This window comes from Leucoraja erinacea, chromosome 3 (genome assembly GCF_028641065.1).
Source record: "Leucoraja erinacea ecotype New England chromosome 3, Leri_hhj_1, whole genome shotgun sequence".
Taxonomy (NCBI): domain Eukaryota; kingdom Metazoa; phylum Chordata; class Chondrichthyes; order Rajiformes; family Rajidae; genus Leucoraja; species Leucoraja erinaceus.
Window position 1 is genome coordinate 94,105,755 of NC_073379.1, and position 17,418 is coordinate 94,123,172.

General features: G+C 43.6%; 1 protein-coding gene across 1 annotated transcript; it reads left to right on the top strand.

The window, feature by feature from the left end:
• Nucleotides 1–10,479: 10,479 nt before the first annotated feature.
• LOC129693997 (thrombospondin-2-like) lies at nucleotides 10,480–14,383 on the top strand. Its single transcript, XM_055630722.1, has one exon. It carries the CDS (start codon nucleotides 12,611–12,613, stop codon nucleotides 13,280–13,282), a length of 672 nt encoding a protein of 223 aa, XP_055486697.1. The 5' UTR covers nucleotides 10,480–12,610; the 3' UTR covers nucleotides 13,283–14,383.
• The last annotated feature ends 3,035 nt before the right edge of the window (nucleotides 14,384–17,418 follow it).

The following is a 17,418-nucleotide window of genomic DNA, read 5'->3' on the forward strand; positions in this document are numbered from 1 at the left end:
AGGCTGAGAGTCAGAGATAAGGAAGTGTGAAAAGGAGACATCGAACTCAAAGGGGAAATGTGCATCAGGGAAAATGTTGAATAGATCACTAGGAGATAAAGTGGCAGCGAGCCATACAGATATGACATTTAATCTAGGAGAACATTCACACTGGTCGGAGAAGCTACATACCTAGAACATGTTAAAACGGTTTAAGGTTCGTTAACACATGTGAGAATACATTACATGCAAGTATCGGAGAAGTATTTCAAGTTCAAGTGAGTTTATTGTCATGTGTCCCTGATAGGACAATGAAATTCTTGCTTTGCTTCAGCACACAGAACATAGTCGGCATTTACTACAAAACAGATCAGTGTGTCCATATACCATTATATAAATATATACACACATGAATATATAGACTGATAAAGTGCAAATAACGGTTATTAATGATCAGAGTTTTGGCCAAGCCAGGTTTAATAGCCCGATGGCTGTGGGGAAGTAGCTATTTCTGAACCTGTTGTTGCAGTCTTCAGGCTCCTGTACCTTCTACCTGAAGGTAGCAGGGAGATGAGTGTGTGGCCAGGATGGTGTGGGTCTTTGATGATACTGCCAGCCTTTTTAAGGCAGCGACTGTGATAAATTCCCTCGATGGAAGGAAGGTCAGAGCCGATGACGAGTATTTTAGCCATTTGTGTCATATGGCGCTGTTATCTATTGAGAACATAGTTCAATCTGCTTGTCATTTTTAGACCTATTTTTCTACACGTCAAGTTTTGGATGAACTGCAATTCAGTGCAGCTGAATTTTACGATGACATACTCATTGTGGGCAAAACTTTGGAATTGGCCAAACTGTAACAGCCACAAAAAAGTTATTTGGAAAACTGGGATTCATTTTTCATCCAGTTAAATCTAAACTAACGCCTTCCAATACTATGGACTATTGAGGTTTCACCATTGACTCAGTTCACATGTCTTTGCCTAAGGGAAAGGCTAGAGATTTAATAGAGGCTTGCAATAACCTCACTGACATCAGCAAACCATCCATCAGATTGGTAGTAAAAGTAATTGGCTAATGATGGCTGCCTTTCCAGCCACACAATTTGGACCTCTATATTACCAAAACTTACAGAGAGCAAAATACAAGCACTCTAAATTATGCAGGTCACTTTGACAGATCTGTGAAACTACCAATCAAGCTAAAATGGAACTAAAATGGTGGATAGATAACATCTGGCTTTGTTCCAATCCAATCATTGTCAGTAACCCTTCCATGGTACTACAAACTGATGCCAGTGCACTTGGGTGGGGAGCCACCAATACCAATACCACCGTGGTAGCATACATTGACCACAGGGTGGAAACAATCGACATCATGTGACAATCTGGCTATACAATTTGGCAATGGTGTATCCAGAGAGATATTTGGATATCAGCCACTTACCTACCAGGAAGACTAAATTCAGTGGCAGACACCAGGTCACACAAATTTAATGAAAACACCAAATGGATGTTGAATAAAATAGTATTTGCTGATATCACAGCAAATATGGAACACCAGATATCGATTTATTCGCATCCAGGCTTAACCACCAGTTATCAAATTATGTTTTCATGGGAACCAGACCCTGGGGCAGCGGCGACAGATGCATTTTCGCTGCATTGGGGGGGGGGGGGGGGAATTGTTTATTTACGCATTCCCTCCTTTTCCTGCCTCATCAGTCGGGTATTGAGGAAATACAACGAGACTCTTCATCTGGTATTGGTAGTACCCGATTGGCCTACACAACCATGGTTCCCACTGGTATCAAACATGGTATCAGAGACATGAACATCCCGTCTGTTCTGGAATATCTGGCAGGCCTCCACTATGATGAGGGGCTCAGTTACAGTGCCATCAACTGTGCAAGAAGTGCCCTATCGACTTACCTATGACAGGGGACAGAGCATTACACTGTTGGGACTCACCCACTGGTACAAAACGTATGAGTGGAATTTTTAATACTATCCCCAAGAACCAGATACTCCCAAATATGGGATGTAAGAATAATCCTGAAGTGCTCAGGAATTGGTCTCCAGCAACAGTTCTGTCCCTACACAGACTGACATTAAAACAGTCATGCTAATGGTATTGGTCACGGCACAGAGGATACAGTCACTGCAAAAACTAGACTGGACAACATGACTTCCTCAACAGAAAATATTACGTTTCTTATTTATGAGTTAGTAAGCAGAACAGAAAGGGATCAGCAGGCCTCAATATACAATTAGGTCATACCCAACAGATGACCGTCTGTGTATAGTAAGACATCTGTCGTTATACATGGAGAAAACGAATATCCTAAGAGGCAATGAAAAGGCACATTTTGGTCAGCCACTAGCAACCACACCAAGAGTGACGGTCCAGACCATCTCAAGATGGCTGAAACAGGTGCTAACACAGGCTGGGGTGGATACTAATATTTTAAAAATCTCTTTCCACCAGGGCTGCAGCTACATCGGCAGCGATACAATTGGATGTACCAATGGACCAAATCCTCAAGGCAGCAGGATGGTCTGGAGGGGAAAACATTCCAATTATTTTATAATAAACCAGTAATGAAACCTGGAACGTTTGCAGAAACAATTTTAAGTTCTGTAAATTAATTTAAACCCATAAAACAATTTATTTCAATGTCGAATTCATGTCCAAATTATGTTAACACAATTCCTCCCACAGTCAAGGCAGACGTGATGCATGGACTCGTTTGCACGGCATGAAATCACAGAGCTTTAAAATCGTCACGTAGTCACTCACGTGACTCCGAAGTAAAATAGTAAGATTAAACGAGAACTTACCAGTTTGAAGTTTGATCTGTATTTTATGAGGAGTTACGATGAGGGATTACGTGCCCCCCGCTCCCACCCTGATCATATACTTAACTGGTATTTCTTCTCTAATCTTACAATGTTTAGTCATTACAGTTATCTGTGATTTCACACCGCTGCTTTGAAGAATGACACGCATGCGTCCTGGCAGGGTTCTTCATGTAATCCCTCATCGTAACTCCTCATAAAATACAGATCAAACTTCAAACTGGTAAGTTCTCGTTTAATCTTACTATTAATCATTACATTCGTCCGTAAGCACAAGTCTGAGCAACGTGAATCCCTGGAGAGTTTGTGAGAAAAGACAGCAATCCCTATTTTTTTGGCTGTACATGGTGAAGCCGGAGCTAAAATGGATATGATTATATCAATTACAGCTGAAGATGCCAAAAGTTTTAATAATTGCCATTTATTTTATTCACATGGACTGTATTGCATAACTATTTTTTCAAAAGCAGCATTTAGCCCAAGAAATAACCATGATGTAATGTGGAGATTTGAATTGCTTTTGGTTAAACCATTAGTTTGGTGACTGAAGGTAAAGGGATATTGCAGTTTGAGTAAATTTCTCCTGTTGACTCCTTGCTGGTACCGTCAATAATTAGTGATTTTCCTTGAAATGCCTTCAGTAATTATTTAAGCAAAAGATTGACTGATATTAAGTAAAAACTGAAAATGCTGGAAATACTGAGCTAATAGTATTTAGTCGATGGTTATAAATACATTTCTATGTACACATACATTTATAAAGTTTTTAGTCCTTAAACAGTCTTTGTTTCAATACCGTTTTAAAAAAATGGCATACTTGGATTGTGATTGTCCTTTTTTGTGATATAAACCAATTTATGTAGCATTGCTAGAATTTCATTGAAAGATTGTGACAGGGAAGCATCGTTTCTGGTTTGTTGTGAAGGGGAAACGAGAGCAGAACTATGGGACACAGGGGAGACACATGTGAGGGACCATCTATGACATCAGTGAGGGAATCCATATTTACTAAAGAAAGACGACATCTTGGTTTTCCTAGAAAGGAAAGCCTTATCTTGGGAGCAGATGTGGCAGAGACAGAGAAATTGCGAGTAGTGGATAGCGTTTATGCAAGAGTCAGGGTGAGGGGAGGTATAGTCTAGATAACTACAGTGCATTCAGAAAGTATTCATACCCCTTCACTTTTTACACATTTTGTTACGTTACAGCCTTACTCTAAAATGGATTAAATTCTACTCAACAGCCAAAAATCTGTAGCCTCTCTTTGATCTCGTATTTTGTTGGTTCACATGCTTGATCAATGGCATTTTATCATTAATGTTTTATTATTATTATTAATGCTCAGTGTTTTCTGAGTCATTCGTAACTGTCACTGTATGTCATGTTGTTACTTGTGGCCGGAGCACCAAGGCAAATTCCTTGTATGTGAACACTTGGCCAATAAACCTACTTACTTCATTTATTTTATCACCAATCTACACACAATACCCCATAATTAAAAAAGCAAAATCAGGTGATTAGAAATTTTTGCAAAGTAATTAAAAAGAAATCTGAAATATCACATTTACATAAGTATTCAGACCCTTTGCTCAGTATTTTGTTGAGGCACCTTTGGCAGCGATTACAGCCTCAAGTCTTCTTGGGTATGACACTACAAGCTTGGCACACCTGTATTTGGGTAATTTCTCCCATTCTTCACTACAGATCCTCTCAAGCTCTGTCAGGTTTGATGGGGAGTATCGATGCGCAGCTCTTTTCAGGTCCCTCCAGAGATGTCCGATCGGTATCAAGTCCAGGCTCTGACTGGGCCACTCAAGGACATTCACAGACTTCTCATGAAACCACTCCTGTGTTGTCTTGGCTGTGTGCTTAGGGTCGTTGTCCTGTTGGACCCTGGTTTGAGGTCCAGAGCGCTCTGGAGCAGGTTTTCATCAAGGATTTCTCTGCACTTTGCTCCGTTCATCTTTCCCTCGAACCTGACTAGTCTCCCAGTTCCTGCCGCTGAAAAACATTCCCACAGCATGATGCTGCCACCAACATGCTTCACCGTAGGTGTGGTATTGGCTAGGTGATGAGCGGTGCCTGGTTTCCTCCAGACGTGATGCTTGGCATTCAGGCCAAAGAGTTCAATCTTGGTTTCATCAGACCAGAGAATTTTGTTTCTCATGCATTTTGGCAAACTACAAGTGGGCTGTCATGTGCCCTTTACTGAGGAGTAATGGAAACATAGAAAATAGGTGCAGGAGTAGGCCATTCGGCACTTCGAACATGCACCGCCATGCAATATGGCTGAAGGCACTACTGCAAATAGTGGTTTGGGTGCTTTGGGTTGAAGTTAAAAGGCATGTGGTTTGGGCGCTTTGCTTGAAGTTAAAAGGCACTACTGCAAATGGTGGTTTGGGTGCTTTGGCTTGACGTTAAAAGGCACTACTGCAAATGGTGGTTTGGGTGCTTTGGCTTGAAGTTAAAAGGCACTACTGCAAGTGGTGGTTTGGGTGCTTTGGCTTGAAGTTAAAAGGCACTACTGCAAATGGTGGTTTGGGTGCTTTGGCTTGACGTTAAAAGGCACTACTGCAAATGGTGGTTTGGGTGCTTTGGCTTGAAGTTAAAAGGCACTACTGCAAATAGTGGTTTGGGTGCTTTGGGTTGAAGTTAAAAGGCACTGCTGCAAATGGTGGTTTGGGTGCTTTGAAACTTCCTGTTTGCACTGTATATTGATTTTAGATAAAACGCTACCACTTACGGCTGTGATTTTTGGCCATCTTACTCAGTCCCCCTCCGCTCAGCAGGTGCAGAGGATTCTTCCCATCAATGAAAAATAAAAGTTATTAGTTTTTAAAAAATGTTGAGAATCTCTCTCCTGTCCTGCTTGAAATGGTAGAAAAATGGATTTGAATTTGGTGGCCTTGCACCCTGCTTGAAATGGAATTTCAAGGAATAGCCATGAGTCAACTGCCAGCCCACCAGCCATGAGTGAGCTGCCAGCACATCAGGCTTGAGGGACTGAGCTGTCACCCCAAGAACCCATACCAGCGCTCCAGGAAGCCCCTCCACTGGCCACCAATATTTGGAATAGGTGGAGAGGTGGAATATTGCGTCCCGTGACCCGCCCACTTAGTCTTGTACAACATAAATTCTAACAATACAGATCCATAACTAAAAAGGGGGAAAAGGAAAAAAAAAATATATATATATATATACATAGCAATGTTACAAAATTATGAGATTTTAAAAATCAAGTATGTAATTTATCCCATCAGATAAAGCATAAAAAGAAGTTTAATTTGACACCTAATTCACTTTCATATCTTCAGTATTAAAATAGTTATGGCCATTTTCATACTCGGAAATTAGCATCTTGTTCCCTATTGCTTTTTCTTTGTCAACACAAAAGCTGTGATCGAGAATAGTCAATAGCCCATAACTTTCTTTAAAATTAAGAGAACTGAAATAAATTTTCAGTTATTATAGATTGACGCATTCTGAAATAAATATGAAACAATCTTACTTAGATGACTTGAAATTAAAGCATATAATTAGTTAGTTACCTAATTGTAGCTAATTACAAAATTCAATTACTAGATCAAAACATCTATCCATTTCTTAAGAATAGATTAACATTTTTAAATAGCCTAAGTGTCCAAATAACATTCACACAAGAATTCACAATATAACATAATTTTTAAATCTCATTGTCATGGGTTTATAGGCCAAATGGAAGGAATTGAATGTTTAATACCTGTAAATTAATGGCCATTTAAATCAGCTTGCGAGTGAGTTTTTCTGGAACACGATCATTTGGAACGTTACGGTTGCGGTGATTTTAGTCCCCCCAAATCCGCAGCAAATACACTGCCAGTTCGATCGGGGGAAAAAAATCACCGTTTTGCTACTTAAAATGTGAATTAAATGCATCTTAAGAAACACTTTTATACATAAGAATAAACTACTTTCTTTTACCTGTCCACTACGTAAAATCTGGCCCCGTTGTCGGCTTCAGAAGCTGATTTTAAAATCACTCCAGCGATTAACTTGTCAAGCAAATTTTTTTTAAAAGCACACAGAACGCCCTTCGGAACGATTCTTCTGCAAAAACTTGCACTCCAACAAAATATAATACAGGACAAGGTAGGAAAAAAAACGCGTTTTAACCCCAACCCCCCCCCTCCCCTCCCCCCCTCAAAAACACGCCAAAATCGCACACATGGTCAGTGGCAGAATTGCAGCGCCGCTGAAGGTAAGTATTGTAACATACCTAATATACAACCCGCTTCATGAAGAATTTTCTTATCTCAAAGCCCAAAGCTTATCTCATAGTTAGCCAATTGATATCAAATTAGCTGACATAAGCCATTAGTTGTTATTGAATTCTCAACAACAATATTTTGCCATTTGGACGTTATTTGTAAGGTTCTGCTTTCAGATATCCTGCTAGTTTTTATTTGCTGTTTGAATCAGGTAATCAATGCTGACTTGGCTCCATTTAGTGTCTGAGCAAGATATTCTAAAAAGGTGGAATTCGACCTTGCCTTCAAGCAATGTGGAACAAAAGTATACCAAGGAGGGATTGAATTGAAGTGTATAAAATTAGGTGGGTGAACAGAAAAGGATCACTTCCCTTAGAAAATATAACAAGACAAAAGACACAAGAAAATATAACAAAGGGATTATAGGGATTTTTAAGAAATAAAATAAGATCTGCGGTATCCTCCCACACTCCAAAGACGTACAGGTTTGTAGGTTAATTGGCTTGGTAAACGTAAAAATTGTCCCTAGTGGGTGTTGGATAGTGTTAATGTGCGGGGATCGCTGGTCAGTGCGGACCTGGTGGGCCGAAGGACCTGTTTCCGCACTGAATCTCTTAACTAAACTAAGGGATAGATAGATCGACCATGATTGAATGGTGGAGTAAACTTGATGGGCCAAATGGCCTAATTTTGCTCCTATCACATGATCATATGATCCTATGACCCTCGGGACAATTTACAATATTACCGAAGCCTATTAACCTACAAATATGTACGTCTTTGCAGTGTGGGTAGAAATCGAAGTACCCGGAGAAAACGGGAGCGTGTGACGTCATTTGAAGATGGACACAAAGCTGGAGTAACTCAGCGGGACTGGCAGCATCTCTGGAGAGAAGCAATGGGTGACGTTTCGTGTCGAGACTCTTCTTCAGTCTGAAAAGAAGGGTCTTGACCCGAAATGTCACCCATTGCTTCTCTCCAGAGATGCAGCTGGTCCCGCTGAGTTACTCTAGCATTTTGTGTCTACCTTTAATTTTGTTGACCCCGCTCTGGGAGTAGAAGTGGGGGCGGATCCGGACCACAACGGCCGTGAGCCCCAGGCTGAGTTCGGCGATCGTTTGCCTGCTTCTGCTGCTGTTGAAGGTGAGACGTTGCGTCGCGCCAGGGTTTGGGCCTGTTCCATTTTGGACGTCAGTTCAGCGACAGGCCGTTGTTGTGCGAAGATTTCGTTCACTGCAAGAATTTCGGAGCCCCACGCGATGTCGGGACCGGCCCCGCACAACTCCATACCCCTCCGCGTTCTAAGTGGGACCGGCCCCGCGCGGCCATACGGTGCCCACACGCTTGAAGCGACCACGAGGTCGCATAATTTGCGAGCCAAGGACGCGTAAGTGGGACAGGCCCTTAAGACTGCAGATGAGGAGTTGGTCACAGGATTTGCCCAAATCACCTTTTGTTTAATGCCAACGAGAACAGTGCTAAATAACATCTTCTTATGCTGCAAATTTCTCTGTTCCATAACAATTTTTTAACATATGTACATCCTGTTTACAAATATGAGTAATCCAGTTTTTGCATATTAAGTAATATCAGTCGCCTATTACCACAATAAATATTAAAAATCCAATGTTCTCATTATATATGTATGTGTGTGTGTATATATATTATACTAGACTAAGTGGGACCCGTTGGGTCCCATGTTCACACGGGAGGGCTGGCCCCCCGACGCAATATTCCACCTCTCCACCAATTCCAATATTGGTGGCCAGTGGGGGGGCTTTCTGGAGCTCTGGTATGGGTTCTTGGGGTGACAGCTCAGTCCCTCAAGCCTGATGTGCTGGCAGCTCACTCACGGCTGGTGGGCTGGCAGTTGACTCATGGCTATTCCTTGAAATTCCATTTCAAGCAGTGTGCAAGGCCACCGAATTCAAATACATTTTCCTACCACTTCAAGCAGGGTGCAAGGCCACCGAATTCAAGTGCAGTTTACAACCACTTCAAGCAGGGTGCAAGGCCACTGAATTCATGTGCAGTTTCATACCACTTCAAGCTGGATCCAAGGCCACCAAATTCAAGTGCAGTTTCATACCACTTTCAGCAGGGTGCAAGGCCACCAAATTTAAGTGCAGTTTCATTCCACTTCAAGCAGGGTGCAAGGCCACCAAATTCAAATGCAGCTTCATCAATTTCAAGCAGAGTGAAACCACCATAAAACCACACAAAACACCAAGCTCACAGTTCAGTAGACATTCAGTGTGTTCAGTTGATTCACAGCTCAGACAGTCGTGACTTCTCCCTACCCCATGCAGAGACTGAGCCACACCCACACATCCGGGTTTGATAAGCCCTCCCCCTCCCACAGGAAAAGGTGTTGATGGGAAGAATCCTCTGCACCTGCTGAGCGGAGGGGGGCTGAGTAAGATAGCCAAAAATCACAGCCGCAAGTGGTAGCGTTTTATCTAAAATCAATATACAGTGCAAACAGGAAGTTACCCAAAGCACCCAAGCCACCATTTGCAGTAGTGCCTTTTAACTTCAACCCAAAGCACCCAAACAACCATTTGCGGTAGTGCCTTTTAACTTCAACCCAAACCACCCAAACCACCATTTCCAGTAGTGCCTTTTAACTTCAAGCCAAAGCACCCAAACAACCATTTGCAGTAGTGCCTTTTAACTTCAACCCAAGCTCCCAAACCACCATTTGCAGTAGTGCCTTTTTACTTCAACCCAAACAACCATTTGCAGGCAGTGCCTTTTTACTTCAACCCAAACAACCATTTGCAGGCAGTGCCTTTTTACTTCAAACCAACCATATTTTTATTTTCAAACCACATTAAGGGGACTCACAGTTGAGTAGACATGTGTTCAGTGTTATTCAGAGCTCAGAGAGACGTGACCCTCTGCCTTCCTCCATCTTGCAGAGACTGAGTGAGGCACACCACTTCCGGGTTTTATAGTCCCTCCCCCTCCCACCAGCAGGGGCAGCAGAGAGAATGGCAAATTAAAAAAAAAAATAATATCTCTCTGATTCTTCATCAATGGGAAAAATTCTCCAGACCCGGAAGATGGAGGGAGGCTCTGAGCGAGGTGGCGGCGTTTTCTCGGAAATCACAGCACTGCGAGCCATAAGCGGTCAAGATCAGACTTTTAGTAATATAGATACTAGACCAAGTGAGACCTGCCTCAACTACTTCCTCCGGCAGCTCGTTCCATATACCCACCACTCTTTGTATAAAAATGATATGCAAGGAATGGAGAGGTATGGATTACATGCAAGGAGACAAGAGTTTGTCTTGGCATCATGTTCAGCACAGACATTGTGTGCTGAAGGACCCGTTGTTTTGCTGTATTTTTTTATGTTTTATTTTCCAAAAGCCCTGGCACTCAGAGAGTTAATATTGGTGAAATTAATATTACATCTAAAATGTTGCTTTTGTGTCTTTCCATAATCAGCCTACATATCTATTTCTTGCTGGCTATTGGGAGGCCTATAGTTGAGTTCCATCAGAGTGTTGTACCTTTCTTATTCTGAAAGAGCTAATAGTCAAATCCAATATAGTTTACAAAATTATATGGAACACAATATGGAGGACAGGTTGGCTTTTTAATAAAGACATTAAGATGGAAACCTGCGTAATAACATGTGCTTCTTTCAAGGCCATAAAGATGCCAAGATTGAAAAAATAGCTGACGCTCCACAGATAAGCAATAACCAGTTCACAATGTCTTCCTAGCTTGCGAATTCTGCACATTGGTCCCCACAGAAACAAAGATTTTTTTAAACAGAACGCTCTGTCAGACAAAGGAGGGAAATGTAAAGTTAATACAGAGGGATGTCTATAGTGCGCAATGCGATTTTTTTTTAAAATGAGGGTGCTGTGCCACTCTGGCTCAATCCTCTCAGACAAATTTGTGTACCTGATGTATGTTTTGACCGTTCTTTTGTACTAGTTTTCTTTCAATGTTCGAAGAGAAGTATTTTTTTCTCACCCAAAGCTCTCTCAAAGTATTCTAGGATGTTCTTTCAAGCTGTCACTCAACCAAGTTATGTCCCTAATCAGACTAGATAGATCTTCCTGTTCTTTTGAGTTGTCTCTCATCCAAGTTCTGTCCTTTATCAGACTAGAGAGCACTATCTGTTGTTTTTCAAGCTACCTAGATACTTGCAGCTCTATTCTCCTTTGTTCAGGATTTTGCTCTGTCTGTTTAATTTCTCCCAAAGCCTGTCAGGATACTTGACATCCAGTCCCAGGCTATATTTATATATTCCTATATATTCCCCTTTTGATGAAATGGTCCGTGTCAGATGAAATAGGATATCATTGAATGAGCTTGCAACCTATGAAAATTAATTGTTTATTCTTTGTTTTATCCTAACTTTGTTTATTTTTTCCTATTTTTTACCTTTTGAATCGAGTTCATAGAGACCTGAATTCCACGATGGCCACGTGGCATTCGGGTAGATGTGTTAGATGAGATTGGAGATGCCTTTATCTCAGAACAAAATCTGTTAGGTAGTTAAAAAGTGATCTCACATCCCCCACCATCCATAGAATTCTGGATTAATGGAGGGAATGAATAGGACACTAAAGAGCGTGGAAGTTAGTTTTGACCTACAGGCTCTCAGCAATTAATTAATTACATACACACAGCAATTAACCCAAACCCTATCAGTCTTGCATTCACAGGTATTGAAAACGCAGTAGCTGCTGCCAGTTGAACCCTGCCACAGTCCATACTACTTGGGAGACTACGTACTGATAAAGTACTGGGATTGGACAAAACTGGGACTGTGTTAGAGGGGACTGTACCAGGTGCTACTATGACACCAACCACCGTGAAGATTGAAGATTACTGCAGTTGGAGACATCTGATACAATTGACTGTAAATGGAGGAGAACCAAGAAAGAACAATGGGGCTATTAACCCTCCTTTTTATCCTGAGGTTGGCCCAGATGGCTGGACTTGGGGAACCCCCTGCACCAAGATATCCTGAATAAGGCTGACAACTGTCCTTACATTTATAACACTGACCAAGATGGATCCATTACCACAGGTTCTTGAAGTAATCAGAAAAAGGTTGCAGCTTATCCTGGAGCTACAGACAGAACTGAAACAGATGGAAAATGCGCTCACCAATGCCCAGTCTGAAAATGACCACCTCGCTTCCATCACACAGCTGCTGAAGGAGAGCAATCAGGTTGTGAAGTTGCAAAGCCTTGATTTTGGAGTGCAACTCAGTTACAGAACTGGATTGAGGTAAATCCCAGCCGGGATCAAAGTGAGGAGCTGAGTTGGGATGGATGAGACAGACAGTCGCCATTGATGAAGGAAGAAGAATGCTACTTTCACACGCTGATGGACAACTTGGGAGAAAGAACGTCTTTACAGATCAGGAAGAAGTGCAAAGCCTTTGGTGACAACTTCGGAAAGATGAGCCACATTTGATCAACAATTTTTAAGCATTTTGAGCTCTATCGTAGGACCAAGGGTCTAGACAGAGAGAAGCTGAACATTTTGAGACAGATGGACCTCTTGAAAGAGATTATGCATAACCCTATCCAGGAAGACAATTACTCAGATCTGGTTAATCAGTGTGATGACAATCAGGACATTGATGAGGATGGCAATGATGGTGTTCCTGATGAGAAGGATAATTGTAGTTTAGTTCCCAACCCTGACCAGATCGATGCCGATAGTGACGGCAGAGGAGACACTTGCAAGGACGACTTTGACAACACCATCCCAGATATCTATGACATGTGCCCTGAGAACAGCGCCATCAGCAAGACTGACCTGAGGAAGTTCCAAAGGGGACAATGCAGATTGATCGTAACTGGGGAGTTGCTGCAGACTGCCAACTCTGATCCTGGCCTTGCTGTCGGATTCGAGGAGTTCAACACCATCAACTACAATGGCACCTTCTACGTCAACATAGACCGCAATCTACGGTGGCTTTGTCTTTGGCTTCCAGTCCAGCAGCCGCTTCTACGTGGTGATGTGGAAGCAGGTCACCCAAACCTACTGGGAGGAGAAGCTGTCCAAAGCCCATGGATACGCTGGAGTCTCACTCAAGTTGGTGAACCCCACCACGGGCCGAGAGGGGGGGGAAGCACCTGTGCAAAGCACTCCAAAAAGACTTGCAACACTCCCGGACAGGTGCGAACTTTATGGCACAACCCCAAGAATATTGACTGAAAGGATTACACCGCCTACCGGTGGCACCTGATCCATCGATACTAAACAAGCTTCATCAGGATGGTTGTCAATGAAGAGAGTGAGAACTGGTTGCCATACCTTTGGTTTCATGGACTTTGGGGTACTGTGATACATTACGGCACTATCATTCTGCTCTAATGCTTGCAACCATTATGTGTCTATTGAGGACTGTGAATGTTATCATGCATGATAAAAAGGGGGGAATCAAAGAGCTAATAGTCAAATCTAATATAGTTTACAAAATTATATGGAACACAATATGGAGGACAGGTTGTCTTTTTAATAAAGACATTAAGATGGAAACCTGTGTAATAACATGTTGTGGCGGAACCTGGTGGCAAGCCACGGGCACAACGAACCTCGGCTCTGGAGGGCGGCATCTCGGTGTGGAAGGTGCTAGTCATGGGGTTTGTACCTGAGTTGGTATTTAAGGCAGGGCAACGCCCATGACCTTTGAGGAGTAGGGAGCTGTATCGGAGAGAATAAACACGTCTCATTCACGCAACCCAAGTCCACTTAGTTTTTGGCTGGACTCCTGTGAGTCCCCGCTACAACGTGCTTCTTTCAAGACCATAAAGAAGCCAAGATTGAAGAAATAGAGATAAGCAATAACTTGTTATTGGATGAGCTTGATTTGGACCCAGCTTTTCCAATATTCTGAAAGGCTATAGAATCTTTCACTCATGCCATATTCAGACTTGGTAGGCGTGTTTTACATAAGAAAAATGTATAATTGCACTAACTTTCCTTTGTTCTGTGAGTGGAGCCCAAGAAGCACTGAACAACGTTTATGTTCTTTGTAGATCTTGCCACTCCCGTCTGACGAATCGATTAAAGATTTACTTGGTTTACCTTTAACAATTTTGTTGCTATCTGCTTTTTAGAGATGAACTTTGACAATTCCTGAGCTGTCCCATATTGTCCCAATGAAAGCTACATTTGTTAACAATTTTCTATTAATATACCCTTCTCTTCTGCATTGATTTTGTGACTAATCAACTAATTTCATAAACGAATAACTAAAAAGTATAAAATCAACATGTTCAAAATCTGGAAAGGTGCAAAGTGCTGGAGTAACAACAATCAGTCAGCATCTCTACAGAACTTGGATCACTGGTTCGATGATGCATTTTACTTCGGAGTCACGTGAGTGACTACGTGAAGAACCCACCCAGCGCGCAGGCGCGGCATTACGTCAGCAGTGCAACAGCGGCAGCAGCTGGAGCCAGGCTCTCCAGCTGCAGCATAAAGACGAGACCTCAGGTAAGTGCCTTTTTTGTTACAGAGTCGCGCTAGAGAGAATAATGGCCTCTCGCAAGCGACCAGCCAGGAGGACTGCCTGCCCTACTCCACCCGAGGACGGGTCCATAGCGGGACGGCAGCCTCTCGCAGCGGAGGAGCTTTTTCAACGCTCCCGCTCACCCGACACCGAGCCGCCCCCAGTGCTGCAGATCTCAACGCCCCGCACAGGGAGGAAGGCGACACAGAAAACCGACCGGCCGGTGTCCTCCGATGATTCGGAGGAACGGGAACACTCTCCCCCACCGAAAAGGGGAGACGCTCGGATAAGCTGCATGAGGCAGCTCCTCGAGCGTATGATTAATGAGGAGATGCGGCATCTCCCAGGAGGACGGGCTTTGGCCTCCTCCTCTCCACCCCCTTCTGTACCCTCTATATTCGAGGGCAGTAAGGGAGGCCAGGACTGGGCTGGCCTATCCCAAGGGCAGGCGGAGGATATCGTCAGCATGCCGGGCGTGCCGGAAGAAGAGCTACTGGGTGTAGTGGGCCGATATGCGGCACCACCAACAACTGGGATGGTGTTGCCACCCAGAATGGCGGCAACTATAAACAGGCTGTCCAACAACCCGCTGCAGGACAAGGCTGTCCAGCAGGCCCTTGACAACTACATCGCGCCCGAAAATTGCGAGGCGCTGAGGGTCAAGACGGTAAATGGGCAGATCTGGAACCAGCTGGGGCAGCACATAAGGGCTCAGGAGGTCAAAATGCAGCGAGTCCTGAAGCTCCACTCAGCAGCCGTCACCGCCTTTGCTCGGTCCGTTGGGGATGAAGACTTGACCATACCCCAGCAGGATGCCCTCGCACTGATGTGCAGCACCACGTATGAGCTAAACAACCTACGGCGGGACAACATCAGGCCTGCCCTCAACCCAACATATGCCGGCCTCTGTAAAGCTCCAGCGCCCGAACGACAGGCGCTGCTATTTGGTGCGGATCTGGCCAAAAGGCTCAAGGAGTTGGAAGAGGCGGCAAAACCAGTAGGCCTCATGAGGGCAGGGCCAGGACCGAGCAGGGCGAAGACACCCAGTTGGCCGCACGCCTCGGCAGCCACCAGCAGATACCGAGCTGGTGAAAGCCTGGTGACCGCCTCCCACTACCCCCAGTGCTCTTTTTTAGAGCGGGGCCCAGGGCGGAGCCGTGGGAAGATGCGCCGCCCCACCGCAGCACCAACACGGACAACCTTGGGCCAGACCCACCGGAAACGACCCCACAAGTGAACATGGAGGTAGGTGGGTCTGGTTCCTGTCAACATACACAGACAAAGGGTGTAGTATTAAGAGGGGGACGTTTGAGGTTCTTCAAGCATGTTTGGTGCTCCCTTACTAACAATCAGTTTATACTCAACAGTATTAGTGGATACAAGATTGAATTCAAACCAGGCGTAGAACCGCCAGTTCAGCACATGCCCCAAAGGGTGTTCCTTCCCTCGGCAGTTGAGAAGGTAGAAGGACAAGCTGAACTTGATCGGCTCGTGGCTAAAGGCATCATAGAAATGACCACACACGAGCCGCAAGAATTTGTATCAAATATTTTTCTCAAAACCAAAAAAGATGGTGGATGTCGCATTATTATTGATCTGACATCACTCAATCAGTCTGTTGAGTATCAACATTTCAAAATGGAGACATTTGTCACTGCCAGACAACTGATCTCCAAGGGATACTACATGGCAAGCATAGATATCAAAGATGCTTACTATTTGGTACCCATTCATAAAGATTACTTTAAATATCTGAAATTTATCTGGAGGGGCCAGCTATGGCAGTACCGAGCTTTGCCCAATGGTTTAACGACAGCTCCCAGACTATTTACGAAAATTCTTAAAGTGGCCATGAAGAAATTGAGAGAACTAAAACATTTAGTAGTGGCCTATCTGGACGATGTTCTCATATTAGGAAGAACACGGGAACAAGCTGTCGCAGGAGTGTTAGCCACTAAACAACTCCTTGAAACTTTGGGTTTTATCCTCCACCCAGGTAAATCAATATTGGAGCCTACTACTAACATGGATTACTTAGGCTTCACTATTGACACGATTCACATGACTGTCACTCTGCCCAGAAACAAAACAGTTTCACTCATTGAAGCTTGTAGCCATTTAATTGCCACACCGCAACCTAGAATACGGCATGTAGCCAGAGTTATTGGCTCTATAGTAGCAGCATTTCCGGCTGCCCAACATGGGCCCTTGCATTATCAAAATTTACAAAGAGCAAGGACTCATGCATTACGCCTTCATAGGGGGCATTATGATCGCAAAATGGATTTACCCGCTGAAGCCAAATCAGAACTTCAGTGGTGGGTTGACAATATTTGGCACAGTCACAGTCCTATCACCGTAACCAATCCTAACATAACCATTGCAACGGATGCCAGTGCTTTAGGCTGGGGAGCTACTAACTCCAAAGACAGCACAGGTGGCAGATGGACTAACTCAGAGGCATCGCTACTACAATCACTGGGCATTAACTTTTTGGAAATGCTCGCCGCCTTTTATGGGCTAAAAGCATATGCATCTGGTATGCGACACGTGCATGTTAGAATTATGATCGACAACACTACGGCAGTATCTTATATCCAGCACATGGGTGGCATTAAATCAGTATCATGCGACAAATTAACTGCTATAATCTGGCAATGGTGTGTCGAGAGACATATTTGGCTATCAGCTGCCTATTTACCAGGCAAACTAAATTTAGTGGCGGACACCAGGTCACGAAAATTCAACGACAACATCGAATGGATGTTGGACCCAAAATTATTTGCTAAAATTATCAAGCAATATGGTACGCCAGATATAGATTTGTTTGCGTCTA

Excerpts from the sequence above, each read along its gene's own strand:
- LOC129693997 (XM_055630722.1), top strand. The coding sequence starts at position 12,611 with ATGGACCTCTTGAAAGAGATTATGCATAACCCTATCCAGGAAGACAAT.